General features: G+C 44.0%; 2 protein-coding genes across 3 annotated transcripts in view; both read left to right on the top strand.

Annotated features, from left to right (window-relative positions):
- epg5 (ectopic P-granules autophagy protein 5 homolog (C. elegans)) overlaps positions 1-6494 on the top strand; it is a 22063-nt gene extending 15569 nt beyond the window's left edge. Inside the window, 8 exon segments of the mRNA XM_054610353.1 lie at positions 496-720; positions 811-1020; positions 2025-2169; positions 2254-2496; positions 2865-3078; positions 3169-3387; positions 3476-3590; positions 3687-6494. Coding sequence (XP_054466328.1) covers positions 496-720; positions 811-1020; positions 2025-2169; positions 2254-2496; positions 2865-3078; positions 3169-3387; positions 3476-3590; positions 3687-3869 — 1554 coding nt within the window. The 3' untranslated portion in view covers positions 3870-6494.
- Positions 6495-9014: 2520 nt separating this feature from the next.
- On the top strand, positions 9015-16713 carry dnajb5 (DnaJ heat shock protein family (Hsp40) member B5). Of its 2 annotated transcripts, none has more exons than XM_054611750.1 (4): positions 9015-9099; positions 9900-10188; positions 10964-11619; positions 15548-16713. In XM_054611750.1, exons 2-4 carry the CDS (start codon positions 9960-9962, stop codon positions 15779-15781), a joined length of 1119 nt encoding a protein of 372 aa, XP_054467725.1. In that variant the 5' UTR covers positions 9015-9099; positions 9900-9959; the 3' UTR covers positions 15782-16713. The 2 variants fall into 2 exon arrangements, with proteins under 2 accessions (XP_054467725.1, XP_054467726.1); XM_054611751.1 differs by having other exon boundaries at positions 9032-9099; positions 9976-10188.
- The last annotated feature ends 1587 nt before the right edge of the window (positions 16714-18300 follow it).

Genomic DNA, 18300 nt, shown 5'->3' on the forward strand with positions numbered 1-18300 from the left:
CCCTACAGTAGCTCCTATTATTAGCTTGACTTCTCAGTTCCTGGAAACAAGTTCCAGTCTCTCAAGACCCACATGGATCTTTAGAGGCTACTGGAGAGGAGCTGCATAGTTTTAAACATATAAAGTAATAAAAACTAAAATGCTGCTTAATTACTGCTTATCGATGAATGAGAAAGCTTACCTAAAAAGAAACCATTGACACATTTACCTATATGTTATTTTCCTGCAGTAAGTATTTTCATATGTAGCATTCATTGTTATTTCTTTGTGGAGGTCCCGAATTAAATGATACATTTATTTATAGTTAGGAAATTCTGATTTCTTTCAAGATAACTGGATTAGCAACGAATGTGCATCTTACATAAAGGAGGACTCAAACAAAAAGTAATACAAAGTTCTCAGGACAGTCAGTTAAGATGCAATAAGTAGGATTTGTTTGTAGTTCTGTATTCAGAGTGGATTTTTCACCATTTTCTCTGCTTCCTGTGCCTGCAGGTTGAGAGAGGAAGTCCCAGGAGTTGCTTCCTCTTTCTGGGAGAAGTGTTATGTGAAGTCAACTGGGTCAGTGTCCTAAGTGACCATCTACAAACGCCTCCCACCCTGACAACATATCCAACTCTACAGGACACGGGTACTCAGAAGGAGTCACACACCATGTTAGTCTATCTACTATACATGCTAGTTTTTCTGGCAAAGGAGGAACAAATCCTGAGTCAGCAGGTAAGTCCATAATATTTTGGTTTCCCATCACAGTCACTCCTCTTGTCCCTTCTTCATTCATTCTTCATTTATTTCCTCCTCAACCTCTAGGACTCCCCTCTACTCAGTCTACTGGTCCAATCCACCGCTCTGCCCTGGCACCAACTGGACCTGTCGTCATTCCAGGGCATTCTGGGATATGTTGGCACCCACTACCCGCCCTCATTGCTGCTCAGTGCTGATTCTGCACCTCAGCTGCTGTTGAAATGTCTGAGTGGTGCGGCTGGACTCCGGCCCCTCCCCGGAGAAGTTCCACACAGGGTGGGACAATACAAACCTGTTTGTTTTACAAGTCAAATCCCAGATTTATGAAGGCATCATAAACCTCTTAAAGTCTAAATTAAGCTATTATAGCTTAATCTCCTACATTTAAACTCTGTATGTAGTAGGTGGAAGCCCAGTCAAGGTTTCAAGCCCAGAAAGATATGACAAAAACACACTCACTGATGATTGGGTATACATGTCATATATCATCTTACAGCTGAGATTTCATGAAAATTGATTTATGGGGTTAAAGGAGTTAATAGATCCAGTATGACTGCCGTTGAATGGCTGTATTATACAGAGGACCCCTTTGTCTCCTTTATCTGCATCTACGCAGGCAGAAACAAGTAGGAGGCTTGGAACATCCGTATTAAATATAGACTTAAACGTCTATATCACTCAGCCAAATTACATAAATGTATCACTTAAATCCTTACAGTTGCTGTTGAGGTAGAGCAGCAGAAGGCAAATGTATACACCACTTGAAAATGTTCCAAAGTGGCAAAATGAACTTCTAAGCTTTACTGTACACAGAACCACTCTTAGATCCCGCAATGTATTTTTTCTCTCCTCCATCGTGTATTTCAACTTCATCCCTAAAAATAGACTTTCTGTCAAACGTACTGTTTGCATACATAGGTGCTACTGATTACAGCAAAACTATGAATGAAAAGATGTGGAAACTAGATGCATTCATACCAACTTCAAACAAGGAAACTTTCAATATCAAATATCAATATTTTACTTTAAGATAAACTGCATGTGAACCAATAATTATAAGTGATGTTATGCTTGATGCCTAAATTGTACTCTAACAATTTAACAGTTTTACACATGAAACTGGACAGGAGCTCTTAGTTTGGGGACACATACTTTGAATATCTTTTATAATTTGCACAATGTATTCTAAATGAGAAAGTAATGCATATATTTATGTATCTATTTCTGTACAACATTGACCCAAACAAACACTATAATCTGTGCTACTTTCCTTCTGTCAGGAGGAGACGGTGAAGGCCGGAGCCTATGTGTGCTGGTGTGTGCAGTCTCTGGTGACTCTGGAGCAGGGAGGCAGCATCAGCCTCAGCAGCCTGCAGGCTCAGCTGGAGTCTCTCCTGGATGGCGTCGTCAAGTTCAACCCACCAGGTGAGTCGTCCTCATCGTCTTCCTCAACAACATTATCAACCGTCAGCAATGAATCGTTCATCACTTCCTTCTTTACCTCTACAGAGACGGGTTTGGAGCAGAGGCACATGGCGTTCTGCAGTCTGTTCAGCGAAGCTCTAGCTTTGTTGAATGGAGTCGGCGTCTCGACAGGCGAGGCGCTTGCTGCTCATGTCATTACCTGGCTGGACAGGAAGGGGAGGGGCTTCCCTATTCTGCCTCTCCTCACAGCTTGCTCCCGCTGCCTTGCGTCAGTGCGGCACATGACGAGGATCATGGAGGCATGCATTACAGCGTACTTCAACCACGGTAACCAAAGTTACGGTTTTATTTAGCTGAGAATTGCAACTACTTTCTATGGGAAAGCTTAACTTTAGCTTTACTGCTCACTGTTACATTAAGAGGAAAGTGATAAAGCATTCTACTCGTAGATATCTCTGTCCTGTGCACATGCATACCCATAAACATGTTAGTATGCTGTACATACTATTACATAAGACTGTCTTTTATTAGCTGGATATTTAAGTCTAGAGTTTTAGTGTGATTTTTCTTACTGCCGGTCCTCTCCTCACCAATTTGTCCAAAAAGTGAGTTTAGTCCTTTCATTTTCTCCCTTTTGTATAGTGATACAAAGCATTCACATGTATTTTTTTCAACTGTCTGTGTTTCGGTTCAAGCTGAGGAGGAGTCTGTAGGTTGGGGTCCTGTGTTGGCATCGCTCCAGGTGCCTGAGCTCACAGTGGATGACTTCCTCTCTGAGAGCCAATCAGGGGGCAGCTTTCTGACGCTCTACGCCTTCATCCTGCAACGCCTCAACTCTGAATACACAGCAGCCAATGAGAGGAGGACTCTGGCTTTAATTAACACCTGGACCAATCAAGTGTTCCCCAGGTTTGACAACACATTCTCTCATTTAATTGCTTGTTATGGCTTTTAAAAAGTCCATTTAGCATCTCAGCATGTGTACCTTTGTGTGTCCAGTGGTCCAGGTGATGAAGCCAAGCTGTTTCTTTGGTGGCACAAAGCGCTGAGTCTGTCAGCGGAGCAGCTGAAACTGCAGGCGGGACAGACTGAAGTGTCAGGAGTCGTCATGGGACTGGTGAGGTTACAAACCAGGCTGCTTCAGCTGGGAGAAGAAAGACTGAACTCTGGATTGTTAGGAGCAATCGGCCTGGGGAAGAGGTCTCCTGTTTCTAATAGGTAAGCTCACATTCTTAGACATTCTCTGACACTTACAGGAAACATTGTTGATAACCCTCCTGTTAATTCTTGTCCACTGAACATGTAGGTTCAGGGTGGTGGTACGCAGTCTGGGAGCATTCCTGTCGATCCAAATGCCATCGGAGACGGAGCTTCGACTCCAACCCACCAGTGACTTGCAGCTCTCTGCCAAAGCACAGCAAGTATGCAACAAAAACTGCAACTACAGTGTTTTCATTTTCTACTCTGCAGTTATCTCCTAAAATAACTTTTGTTTCTGGTATTTTCTGTGGATGCAGATGTTGGGGGTGTTGGAGGCCATGCCCAGCAATAAGCAGTACGCCGAGTTAGAGGAATCTGTGAATAAAGCTGTCCAGTTCATCCGCTACCCAGGACACTGTCTCAGAGATGGACCGCGACTGCTGGCCCTGCTAGCCAACCTCCTATACCCTGACCTCAGATACCTACACATTATCCGTTAACCATGACCCAACTTGAAACTGCTGGAGATCCAAGTGGACGTTTGTCTTGTCTGCTGCATATACAGTGACAGTCGACCTCTGTTCTGCACAGAGAAAACCTTTCTGGAGCACAAAGTTTTCAAGTAGTGACACTGAACTGCTGTTGCTTTTATATCAGCAAGAGCTACATGTCTTTTCAGCGATGTCTTTGTCTGACAGACCCTGACTGTTCATCTGAGCTCGCTGTGCATTTTGTGCAAAATACTTTTTGACTGGTAATCTTCAGTGAAGTGTCATAAAACCAGTTAGAGCCATAAGATATGTTATGTGCTAACCTTTAATCTTTACTCACACTTTGCTTTCTCATCTCATGTTTATGCCTTGTTGCTCTTTATACAACTTGCCTGTTTGTCTTCAACCCCTCTGTTCTATTCTCGATTTGAGCGGAAGTTGCACATATTTATTGAATCAGAATTCATGAATCAGAATGCATGAGTCAGAATTCATGAATCAGAATTCATGAATCAGAATTCATGAATCAGAATTCAACGCCGGGCTTTAGGTGTGAGTTTCACACCTGCATGTGGAATCTAACAGAAAAAGTTGAGGGGTCCATAGATTATCTGGAGAAAGTCTAATGACAGATCCAATAATGCGATAAATTCAGTAGTACCTTTTTAAAATGGGGTGGAGGGACGAACCAGAAAAGCTAGCAGGCAGGGTGCAATATCTGAAGTCATCTAGCTACAAGCTACAATCTCTCAATCGTAGATGCTGTTCACATACAGATGAATACAGTGGCTGCCTGTGTGAAAAGTGATCATGTTTAGTAACAGAACATTTGCCAGTATTGTTTTAATGTCCGGCCAAAAGTGCTTTCCTTGTTTCTGCCAAAGAGATGTTATTTTAATTTGCTCAGCTACTTAAACCTTCTTGACCATAAACTGCAGTTGTTTCATCTCTCTCTGTTGGCCACACAGACTGCAGCCTGAATAAGCACAAGCACTAGAAGGCCCACTAAGCACCACTTAGAATGCCCCACTCTACTTGGCTTCCTTATAAAGTAGTGTGCACTGCAATACAAATTACTGATGCTGTTGGTATTACTGAGAGACCTGGAGTGTCATGTTGTTGGAGCTGGTAAGAGACTATGTAGATGGTGAGGAACTGTTTATATAACTGACCTTATGTTAAAGGAGCCCAGTATATACCTATGCTACTGAGGTGTCTTTCCCAGAAGTGACCTGGTTGACGCGCTGGTTGTTGCCATACGTTACCATTAAGGTGCGTTGCTTTAAGTACATTTACAGACAAGTTTTGTAGAATCAGAGTCTGTTTGTTTTGCTCTGCCATGCATCAACCAAGTCCATTTGCTTCCACAGACAGTCAAACACACAATGATAACAAAAACTGTTACTGCCATAGTGGTCAAAACCCTTTGTCCTTCAGGGGTCGAAAACACCACCAACAACAACAACAACAGAGATTTTATACCTACATACCTAAACCAGGATATTAGTACAGCGCCACCCAATGTTTACACAGAGAATAAAAGTTACATTTCTGGATATTTCCAACACCATATTTGGCTCTTACAACCTATAAAGACAAATATGTTGGTCATGTGAAAACAAAGGCAGATTGTAATTCAGATTTATCCGACCTCCACTCTGCACTGTACGTCCAACAGTTTACACATTTTAATTAGCCTCATCAGTTCACCACTTCTGTTGCTCTGTGCCATCTCAATAATAATCATGCTGCACTTCTGCAGCCCGAAGCTCTCCTTATTGCCTGTGTTATGTGGCGACTGTTAATGTCAAAAGCATTTCTTTTTTATGAGTCAGTGATCAGGAATGGGTCTGTAGGGATGCTGGAGGAGGAGACTACAGGGCTCGGCTGCACAAAGGAGACAAGAATATGTTCAATAAAGGGAGCTGTATGTCTCACTGCTGGAACTTACCAACTCAACTCAGTGATCGGGGACCATATGTAGTACATGGAGCCTCTGAGAGCAAGAAGGCTGATCTCGGCTCCCTCGACAGGTCACCTGGAGGGACACATAACTGCTTTATGAATCGAGCTGTAAAGAAACTGTGAGAGAAAAATAAAGACAGCACTACAGGAGACATTGTGTAACCCCTACAACAAAACGGGCTCACAATCTGCAATCTCCACACATAACACTGCAGATGGTCAAACTGAAATTAAAGCCTGCTTGTCTAAGAAGCCTGTTATGACAAGAACGTACTGTGTCTTAGTAATTTAATTGTCATCCGCATCCTGCTGTTCTTTCTTTGCGAAGGTACAGAACATGTCCCCGGATGAATGAGGATTGTTCAGGAGGGGGTCTGTAAATTGAGCGATGCGCTTTTGTGTGCACAAATACATCCAGTATCCTCATTTAACACCACCACGTCTGTCTGGGAGAAAACCTCTTCTCTTCAGGCAACGGTGGTCTCTATGGTTACAGGAAGGGTAGAAAGTGAGAGAGGAGGTGGAAAGGACGGGGTGTTCTGAGGCTGTGAGAGAGGAGGTGGGAGATGCTTACAGACGCTTAGCGTTGCTTCCTCTTCACACTCCAAAACTGACTCCTGTGTTTTCTGTGAATCCCTGATCTGTCGCCTATCGCCGCCTGATAGACTTTCCCTTCTCCCGTGGTGGAGTGCACTGGAGCAGCCTCACCCATGGTCACACACACACACACACACACACACACACACACACACACACACACACACACACACACACACACACACACACACACACACACACACACATATCTTCATATGCACGTGCTCAGAGAAACCATTGCTGAGACAGAGTATTCCTGGCAGACACTTCACTGTCTGGCAGATTCCTGTGTCACCATGGAAACCCTGCATCGGGTCGGGAATAGTTGTTCCTAGACTGTTTGAGTGCAATCTCAGCAGTCAGAGCAGCACGTGGTGGCTCAGCTCTCCTCGGTCATCATTGGCAATTAGGCTGCTGACCTCATTCTCAGAAATCTGACAAGTAATAAAGTAAGTTTATTGTATAAGCTATGTATGTGTACATGCCTCAGTGTCTGTCACGGGCTGAACACAGGGCATTGCATGAATAACACTCCACTGCTGACCAGTTGCTCTGCTGGGACAGCTGCACTGGCCTGAAGTCACTCCCTGTTGCCAAAACACACACTCAGCTGGACACACAGGAATGTCTCTCTCTCTCTCTCTCTCGGTCTCTCTCTCTCTCTATGTGCTAGCATTGTTTTGAATGCTTAGTGTGTGTGAGTACATGCATGTATGTATTTTGTGTGTGTCAGACAGGCTCCTCCAAATTGAGACACCTACTTTTCTCGCACCTCCTCCCCTGTCCAATGGGCAGTAGTGACTCACGCTTAAATTAGTCTTTATTTCTCCCTCTCTTTCTCTCTCTCTCTCTCTCTCTCTCTCTAGCATTGACCCAGCAGAGCAGTAGCACTTCGCCCCGCTGGCAGTACCTACTTAACGGTAAAAGTCATCAATAATGACTCAGACCTCTGCCGCCCGGCGCTGTAATAAGTGTGATTTTAAGAGAGCTGGTAGGCTGCTTGTTGATCTGCTCTGAAGCCAGGGAGAAAAACTTGGCCTTCAGGATACGCTGTGTGTTTGATTTTTGTGAGAACTAAATCTCCCTACGATGTAAGACGAATAAAAGCTGAAAAGATACTTTGAAGAAGATAATGTTGGTTTGTATCTGGATTGTGAGTAGAGGGTTACTGTTGAGGTGTAGAATCAAGGTAGGATTCCCAACCAGGGTCTCAGAACTCCAGAGGTCCAGCAGCTCCTGTCTCACAATTGGTTTCTAGTATTTCAATTGAATATTTGTTTGGGAATAAACAGTGAAAATCAGCAGAAATAATAAGGGTCTTAAGGAGAATCCTGCTTTACTGCCTTAAGAGGGTTTCCATGTTAAAAGGTTTTAGACTTTCCTTCCACTAGTGTAGTGTGTAATGTAATAAACACTGCAGAGTGGGCCAGCAGCTCTTTCTTTAGTGTCATTTTGAGGTTACGTTTAAGGTTTAGAGTGAAGGACATTTCAAAGTCAGTACCAGAATGTATGTGGGGTCACTGTTATCATTACAGTTGATCACCTCACCCCAACAGGGGTCATTTCGGGGGCACTGTGTAAATTTAGAGTTCAGGAAAGGGTTAAAGTTGGGGCTCATTTTAGAGTTTAGCTATGTAGAAAGTAGGATGTGACTGAACACATCTCAGGTCTTTACAAAGATAGAAGTTCAAAATGCGTGTGTGTGTGTGTGTGTGTATGGAGTCATCACATGACTCAGTGTTTATACCAACTCAACCCAGGCACGACTACACCATCACACACCACATCTTTTTTTTTTTTAAACCAGGTGATTATCTTTCTGTCAGCTAAAGTGCTCTCTCTCTCTTTCTCTCTCTCTCTCTCTCTCTCTCCAAATATGACTCTGTTACCTGCTCAGCCACTGCTCAAGACTTCTAAATCTGGCAAGAAGAGTTATTAAATAAATGGCACTGCTCTGTTTTTAATCCACATACTTGAATCTAACTTCAGTCTGAGTGCTGAGCGTGTTTGTGAGCAGACCTTGAACAAAGAGAGCAGGCTGCTGGTAGAGAGGGCTGGCTCTGCTCTCCAGACTGCAAAGGGAGCTTTCAGACACAGACAGGACCAGTACAGGACCAGGACCAGTACAGGACCAGTACCGATCGGACCGGTAAGGAAAACTAATCTGTTTTATAGATTTTAAAAGCGAAATCTGCTTAAATCGGAGCAGATTTTTACACAGGGGGGTTAAATGATCATGGATTTTGGAGTTGACAAATATACCAACCACGATTTGAAAATGTAGTTGTGTGTGTGTTTAACTCGCAGTGCAGTCCTCGTTTAATAAGTTTTTATTCAATAATAGATAATTATAATTATCATAAGAAGATGAACTCCTCCCCCCCTCCCTTCTTCATTCAGATGATGGATGTAGGTTTTATGAGAGGGTTTTTTTGAGCAGGTTTTCCATTGAGTCGTCAGTGTTTGCTCACCGGTTATTTCAGAGCCTGTGATCCTCCCGACGTCCTGACGTCAGTTCATAAGGACCAGAGAGAGAGAGAGAGAGAGAGAGAGAGAGAGAGAGAGAGAGAGAGAGAGAGAGAGAGAGAGAGAGAGAGAGAGAGAGAGAGAGAGAGAGAGGCGAGCCGGACCGGACCATGCTGGTTCCCTTGTTCTTCAGATATTACTGAGCATTCTGGTAGGGTTTTTCTTTTCTTTCTTTATTTCATTTTATCCATTTATACACCAGATTATTCCCATAATCTGGTGTATGTCTTTGAACCTGGTTTTCTTTCACTAATATTTCCTTTTTCATTGTCTGGGTTGTTATAAGGAGTATCCCGGATTTATCCGTCGGTATGAGACCATATTTGGTGTAAATTAGAGTATTAATAATCGGTGGTGGCTTTAACATTGTCGGGTTCTAGGTCTTTGTCTGAGACCGGTTTATTATAAGCAGCATAATAATGTAACGTTGGGTTGACTGTCTCTCTCTCGGTTAAACACTGTGTCCTGGTAGAGGATCCGCAGTGTCTCAGTGAGGAGGTCTCTGCTGTCTGCTGGTTGTTTAACACATCCCATCAGAAGGCAGATCATCTGTAGGATCAGCTAAGTCAACTGTATTTATTGCACAGAATCACAAAATAAGTGCACATGAAACATATTATCCCTAGTATTATCTGTATGCCACCTGCCAGGCTGAGCTGATGCGGAGAAGCCCCTTGATACATCAGATGAAGGGGATCCCTCTGCACTACACTACACGGCACAGAAACTACATCCCCATAGCAACAGATAGTGAATCCAGCACTCTGTGTTCCCATTTCCAACTATTACTAAATAGATTTCACAGTAAAGCCCCGGATGAGAGCTCTTGGGTGAACTTTGCACCTCTGCCGGGACATTTATATATTTATATATATATATAGTCTGTTGGTCTGTCCAGCATCCGCCTGGGAGGAGTGTTATAAGACTAACAGTAACCTTGTATCCCACCAGTGACCGACCACAGCCTGAGCTGAAGAGGCTTGGGAGGGAGGGTCCCAGTACTGAAAGTGCATGCGTGTGTGTGCAGCTATGGGGAAAGACTACTACAAGACCCTGGGCATCTCCAAGGGCTCCAATGAGGACGAGATCAAGAAGGCCTACCGGCGCATGGCGCTGCGCTTCCACCCCGACAAGAACAAGGACGCCAACGCCGAGGAGAAGTTCAAGGAGATCGCAGAGGCCTATGAGGTGCTCAGTGACCCCAAGAAGAGGGTCGTCTATGATCAGCTAGGAGAGGAAGGTGAGGAGGGAGGGGTCATGTCTGGGTTTGATCCTATCTGTCTGTCTGTCTGTCTGCGTCTGTCTGGGTAAATTGATCGAAAGTGGTCAGAGAGTGCAGCCCTCGTTAAACAGGCGTTATGATGTATTAAGTTGTTATTAAAATAGCTCAACAGCATCTAATATTATGGTGGAGGGCTTCGGTGTGCTTCAGTCACTGAAGTAACAATACAGTGTCTCTGTGTTTATGTGCAGAAATGTATGTGCGTTTGTCTACAACACTTACTATCTCTAATACCTAATAGTCTACCTCAGCTGCTAGTGTGTGTGTGTGTGTGTGTGTGTGTGTGTGTGTGTGTGTGTGTGTGTGTGTGTGTGTGTGTGTGTGTGTGTGTGTGTGTGTGTGTGTGTGTGTGTGTGTGTGTGTGTGTGTGTGTGTGTGTGTGTGTGCTGACAGACAGATGGCTTAAGATCATTATGTGGTTGAGATATGAATAGCTGCGGCTACTGCAGTTTACATTTGTGGGTGTTTTGTGCATGTGTCTCTGGACGGAGTGACCTGGTATTTTATGAGTTCCTCCAGCGCTGTTGGAAGATCAGTGATGCTGTGGGATCTTTTTCCACCCACGTGGGCTGCACTCTCCTCCCAGCTGTTAACCACACACAGTCTTTTCTGAACATTGTCCTGTTTCTCTAATCTGACTTCATATTGATGTGTGTTTTTCAGCATAGTGGGTATTTGAGTGTGCATGTGCATCTGAGGACTCTGAGGTTCTTTTCTCTCTTTTCTCTCTCAGGTTTGAGGACGGGAGGCAGCAGCTCTTCAGGTGCTCCTGGCAGCTCGACGTACCACTACACCTTCCACGGAGACCCCCACGCCACTTTTGCCTCCTTCTTTGGAGGCTCTAACCCTTTCGACATGTTTTTTGGCTCCAACCGCAGCCACAGCCGCTCCAACGGTTTCTCCTTCCACAACGACCACGACACAGAGCAGGACATGGACGTGGATGAGGACGACCCCTTCGCTCATATCGGGAGACAGTTCGGCTTTCCAGGGGGGCCGAACAACGGCTTCCCAGGGGAGGGCCGCAGGAGGAGGGGGGTGCCGTCGGAGCGCCTGGGGACGGGGAGAAAGCATCAGGACCCACCGGTGGTCCACGAGCTGAAGGTCTCTCTGGAAGAGATCTTCCATGGCTGCACCAAGCGCATGAAGATCACCCGCCGCAGGTTGAACCCAGATGGACGCAGCATGAGGACAGAGGACAAGATCCTTAACATTATCATCAAGAAGGGATGGAAGGAGGGGACCAAGATCACCTTCCCAAAGGAGGGGGACGAGACCCCAGAGAACATTCCTGCCGACATAGCCTTTGTGCTTAAAGACAAAGGGCACGTCCACTTCAAGAGAGACGGTTCCAATATCATTTTTAACTGCAGGATCAGTCTAAAAGAGGTGCGTCTATCCCCTTTTTATCTGACCTATCTCTCTACTCTCCTGCCATCTGCTCCTCTGTCTATCTTCAGTCCTCTCTCCTTGTCACGGTTCTGCATGAAATGTAGATGAGCAGATAATGCTGCTGAGGTTGGTAGTTTGATTCCCAGTGGAGCAAACTAGGAAGAAATTGAATGTATATTTCTGGAGCTGCAAAACCTTTGATGAATATCCAATTATGGCACACCTTTTTACACTCCTTTTCTTGTGTCATTCTTGTCACTCCACCTGGGCAAACGGTGGATGAGGTGGAGAGGTGTGACTTTAACCCTTATGGTAGGATAACGTTCTGGGTGGGTGGTCATATATAAAACATACTGAAGAGTGAGTATGTATGTGTGTGTGTGTGTGTGTGTGTGTGTGTGTGTGTGTGTGTGTGTGTGTGTGTGTGTGTGTGTGTGTGTGTGTGTGTGTGTGTGTGTGTGTGTGTGTGTGTGTGTGTGTGTCTGTGTGTGTTGCCGGAGTGCGAGAGAAGCAGCAGGAATGTGGGGTCCTTGTGTGACCAGCAGAGAGCCATCGTCCTCACTTGTCCTGCACTGCTCTAGGAATATATATCCATATACACACATGCAAGCAGGCACACATAAAGCTGCACACAGGAATAAGCATGCACGCACGCGCACACACTCTTGCATCTTCTTGCTTATTTGCAAACACACTCGGTTAAAGATGGATTGAAGTGTGACAGTGGTGACAATCCAGGCTGCTATTACTGTGACTGGCAGGACATTTAATTTTCCGCTCCTACGTGGGGCATCGGGTCCAGCACAGCTCTGAACTGTCTGTTAATTACACAAGCTTTAATGTTTCCAATAGCGCTGCCACTCACTGTCCTGCACTCCTCATGGTCGGCCTAATGGCAGGTGTTCTCAAAGAGCTGGAGCTGTCAGAGGAGTTGTTTGTTCTCCACTCAAGTCAATTTTGAACAGTTTCCTCTAAAAGCAGCACCGACTCTACAGGAGTAATTCACAGAAAGGGTGTCTGCACACAGAGTATCTATGAGGACAGCCTAGTTAATGAGAGCACATTGGAGTTTATTAAGTTGCATTAAGCAGGAGGTGTCACTTGATCAAACCTGCATAATTATTAGGTTTGCACTGCAGAACTCCCTCAGCTAAGTCCTCTGCTCCTATGGCAGCCGGATAAGAGACTTAAGTCTGGTGCGTCTAAAGATGGAGTGGGGGGGGGGGGGATCTGGGGAATATTAGGGAAGTGGGTCAGATGATTCAGTATCCAAAGCAAATAAGAGCTCATATTCCACTGGTCCACTCTGCTGTGCTTTCCTGAAGTTGTGATGCTAATGCTGCAGGGAAACACAGCACATGCTGCACACCAGACAACCTGCCACATATAATGTTGCAAATGTTATGCAGTGCAGTAGCAGATAATTAACCTAGCAAACACACTCATTCTAAAGGACAAAAACAGAAGAGGAAGCAGAAAGAGTCCTCTTTCCACTGCTGCATGGTTGCTCAGTTTTCTTTCCTGTCTGTAGCATGCCTGGATGAGCAGTTTCATTGAGTGCTGGCAAACTCGTTTGACCAAGCTTTAAACTCCTGGGAGACTCTGCTAGAGGCAACTTCCTGCCCTGCAATGTCTTCACTGTGACAGCAGTCAGAAGCAGTTAGAGAGCTTAGCAGGATTTTGACACATTGATTTCCCTGAAACCTACCTATATGTGGATCTTTAGTCTGGCTCTTTCTGGCATTAATGTATAGATGCCTCTGCAGTGTGGTGGTATTGTCTGTGGAAGAGCATTTCTAGCTCCTGTCACCACTGCACTTAGTTCAGCTGCATAAAGCCAACGTCCAAAACACACATAGGTGCTAACTGTAGCTGTTGGACTCTGAAGGTCAAGTGGGTTCTTTAAAGCTCTACCTTCTGATATCAATGAGAAAGGCAAGTACCCAAGATTTTAGAAGATGTTGAATCAGTGGGAGTAAATCAGCATGTGCATTTTTTAGCAATCATGTGGTTCACTCCTGTCAGTTAAAGCAATATCAACCAGTATTCAGGCAGACTGAACTGACAGCCCACAAACTTGCGTGGACACACTGGATTAAAAGGGATTCTTAGAAGTTGTCCTTTCAGTAAAAAAAAGCTGATCATAACTGTGGAGTTAAGCATGCAACCGTGATGGTTAACGTCAGGACATGGCCTTAGGGAATGAATCTACAGATCGTTCTCCCAAATATAGCAAAACCAAAAGTGTATCTGTGTGTGTTTGTGTCAGTCTCTAGAGCTGTTGTCTGAGCTGAGGCTTATGCAATCAGTGGGCTCTCACATCAGCTGGCAGTGTGTGCCAAGCGTCATGGCAACCTGTCTCTGTGTGTAAGACTCATGTTAGTGAATGGAGCTGTTCATACCAACAGGATGAGCAATAGTCTCCATCACAGTCATGGGCTAAATCACCTCCTAACGTATGTCGTGAGGGAAAGGAGGCTGATGTCATGGCTGGAAAATTGACTGTCCTCTGAAGCAGCTGCTCTGTTTGACTGAACTTTAACTGTCGAGATGACCGTCCCTGCTTTAAAAAAAGAAGAGAGGAAAATACTTCAGCAGTCTTGATACACATAATGATATGGACTGGGTGTTAGAAGTTAAGCATGCGCCAGCGCAAACGAAATTACCATCAAGTCATGAGGGGCATGTTGCATCGAGATAATTGGTATAAAGTCTTGGTATGTTTTGGAAAACTTTTCGGTTTCTCTTGTGCCACCATGAGTTCAACATTTGGCAATTTTAGTAGAATGTCCCATTAACTTTTTGATGGATATCCCAGAAAGGTGTTACACACATTCATGTTCCCCTCGGGATGAGTTGAATAATTTTCTCCCTGACTTTTATACTCTAAATACTAAAAACTTAAGACATATTCATCATCCTCAGCTGTATAGTGTTTCAAATCCCCAAAAAATCACTGCTAATTGGCAAGTGTTAGCATGTTGACATGTTTATCTGTGATGGTTAAAATCAGCCAGACTCAAGTAATGTCACAACAGTATGGTCAGTGTCCAAGACCCTTGTTTGCCCCACTATCAGTCTTTTAAAAAAAAAAAACTTTTTAAGTTCCTTTTTATGTCTTCTTCTTCTTCTTCTGGGTGATTTAAGTTCTGTTTTTAGGTCATCCACAATGGCTCTCCGTCTTCCTTTCTCCACACCTTTATGGTAATTATATTAGAAAGGCTTTATAGAAGTACTTTATTCATCAGGGTGTTCATTCACAGAGTTGTGGATTTAAATATTTATTCTATTCAGTGCAAATCTGGCGAGAGATGCTCACTGGAAAGCCTGTGAAGTCGTGATAACCTCCAGTCTCCATGTTTAGTTTAGCGCTCTCTACGCTCTGACTGGATATCATCAGTACTTGTGATAAGGAGGTGAGGCTTAGTGTGAGTCTGTGGGTGTGAGTCTGTGTGTGTCTGTGTGTGTGTTTTCTCCCCTCGTCCTGCCAGCCCATTTGACAAGCCCTCCAACTATTTACAAGCTCAGCCCATTCCACCCTCAGTTCATTAGCCCCAACCATGAGACCGTTGCTAAAATTAGTCTCCTGTGCAATGTGTAGCCCCTCCAACACTGACACACACAAACGAAGACGCAAAGAAAACTATTCCACTGCCAAGTCATGTTTTCTGTTCCAAATGCTGTTATTTATACCCCACAATGCTGCAGTTTGGTACTAAAACAATTAGCTTTCTCTCCCACACACACACACACAAATACATACACAATGAGCACACGCAGAAAACATGAAGTTTGACTTGTTAGATCACCATACAGAGAGAAGATAAACTACAGTTTTTAGAAACATGAAGTCATGGAGATAGTCATGGCTTTGGCACTTCATTCCTTCTAAAGATGTTAACCCTCTCCATTTCCTCTCCTGCAGGCGTTGTGTGGCTGCACAGTGAGCATTCCCACGCTGGAAAACCGCATCATCTCGCTCCCCTGTCATGACATCATCAAGCCGGGGACGGTGAAGCGACTCAGAGGGGAAGGCCTGCCTTTACCCAAGAACCCATCACAGCGCGGTGACCTCATTGTGGAGTTTTCTGTTCGCTTTCCCGACAGGATCCCCCCTCAGTCCAGAGAGATTATCAGACAACACCTCCCCCAGTCATAGGAAGACTCACCTTCAACCCCTCCACCACCAAACACTCCAGACTCAATGGCCCAAACCAAGAAAACCAACCCTTGATACTCAAAATGTTGACCCCCACAGAAGTTGCCCTTCCCAACTTCCAGTCCCCATGTCTTGAGTTAATGCACGCAGCACTGAACAGACGCTGTTGTTTGAAGGAACTTCACGGTGGGAGGATGAAGGAAGAATGCCTAGACAGATGGCAGTATCAGGATGTGATTATTTGTGTTGGTTTTGGCCCGAGCACACACACACACACACACACACACACACACACACACACACACACACACACACACACACACACACACACACACACACACACACACACCCGAGCAGTGGAGGGTTGCTGAGGATGGGCTCAGCACAATCATGGCTTTTACCAATCTTTTCTTAACTCTGTTTTTTACGGATTTATCAGTGATTTTATATGCTGTCCAACTCTTTGATCCTCGTCTTTTTATGATAGGAGGAAGCGTGAGATATTTTTTTAAAAATAAACATTTTTTCCAGGATTTTCTTTCCATAGAGAGTTTCAAATGGGTTTATTTATTTTAACCTTGAGTGTACCAGCAGCTTCAGTGTGTTCAGTGCAAACCCCGGTTTTAGCAGAAACCCAACCCCCACCTGCTTTTCTTAGGTTTTCAGTCTGATAAGGCATCATGCCTGAAGTGTGTAGGCCATTTAGTAAGATCTATTTCCGCTAAATCAATTGTATTCTGATGCTTTCAACACAGCGCAAGTCCCACGTATATTGGCATATTTGCGCTGGATTTTGGAAATCTAGGAATGACAATCACGAACAATAACAGCAGTGTAAGCTTGGATAATACAATCTGCACACGATATGGGTGCTTCCCCTTCTGTCCTGAATAGCCTGGCTTGCTATCTGAGGGACATTTGGGTGCCTTAGCCTGGTGTCATACCACATATGTGAACACACACACACACACACACACACACACACACACACACACACACACACACACACACACACACACACACACACACACACACACAAGTTACACTGTAATAACACAACCAGCCATGTTAAGTGCACAACAGACGATGCCCTATGCTATGTTATGTGAATAACAGTAAGTAAGTAATGTCAATGGCCATATTGAACTGTTTGTGAGCAAGGACATTTGATTACAAAACGACTGAATTTTGCTAGTGCATCTCTGTAAAGTGCCATACAAGTACAGGTTTGATTTCCCAGAGGACTGAAAGCATTAAATTAATCCGAAGTCCGAAGTGAAAAGTGGAGATTTCTCTGGGAAACCCATCTTTGTTGTGTATATTCTGCTCTCTCTTGTGCCATTTGAAGGCCATGTCTTGGTGCTACTGTGAGCAGTTCGAAAAAATAGACCCTTTGGCGTCTACTTTTCGGTTTCATGGTTTCAGTTTGTGATTTGATAACTGCTTCTCGAAATGTGTACATTCAACATCTGTTTTTTCAAGTAGAAAGCACTGTTTAGGAAACAGGTTTTGTAATATTGCAGCAGCCATTCTCTGTCTCAGCTGCAGGGGGCTCTTCAGCTCTTCCTATTGTAGTTTATAGCTATGATACGATGTATGTGTGAGTATGGTTTATGCAGGCAGCACCAGTCATATATTAGATGAATGGTGCTTTGAAAACTCAAATCATTTTCCCATGAATGGGAAAATGTTTGAATGCAACATGGTGATAAATGCACTTTTATGTCATAAAAGAAACTGACGAAACTATGAGATGAGGGCAGAGACTTGAATGACTTGTCTGAGTGTGTGAGTGTCCTGCCTCTCAGAGCCTGTGGGGACGCTGGACTGTGACTGCAAGCAGAATGCACAAGTGCTGCTTCTGAGAGACTGTCACTGCTTATGTGCATTTGACAATATTCATGATCTTTTCAAAATGGCAACAAATAAACCAAATGTGTGAACTTAACCGTGTGTTATTTGAGTTTCTCTTTAAAGAAGAATCAGCATGTGTTTGGTTTGTTCTGAACCTCAAACATTCACCTTAATGAATATGTTTAAATGCTATACAGCTATAGACTCTTTTCAGATTTAAGACTTTACATGGTAAAGATATGATATGCTTAGAAAAAACTATTAGAAAATATTTTAGCATTATTTAGCAGCTCCTCCAAGGAGTGGTTTTCCCTTTAGACTTCTAACATGGCATTTCAAGCGAGCTCAACCTGGACAAGCTACAACAGTAAAATGCTGCTGACACATGGATGCATCAGTATTAAATATAATGTCACATTTAATAATATATCAATCACAAGGGCCATTTTTCTGTAGAGCGCATCATTTTACTTTGATGTTTTAAGTACATTTAACTGCAAGATTTTAACCCGTAAAGAAGTATTTTATTTTATTTGTTATATTGCCACTATTACTTAATCTGAGTACTTTTTCCTCTACTGCTCATTCTCTGTTAGCATAGAAGAGAGTAAATGAGAAGTAGAGGAATGAAGATGGTGAGAAACCCGGATAAAGTTAAGATCACG

This window comes from Anoplopoma fimbria, chromosome 13 (assembly GCF_027596085.1).
Source record: "Anoplopoma fimbria isolate UVic2021 breed Golden Eagle Sablefish chromosome 13, Afim_UVic_2022, whole genome shotgun sequence".
NCBI lineage: Eukaryota > Metazoa > Chordata > Actinopteri > Perciformes > Anoplopomatidae > Anoplopoma > Anoplopoma fimbria.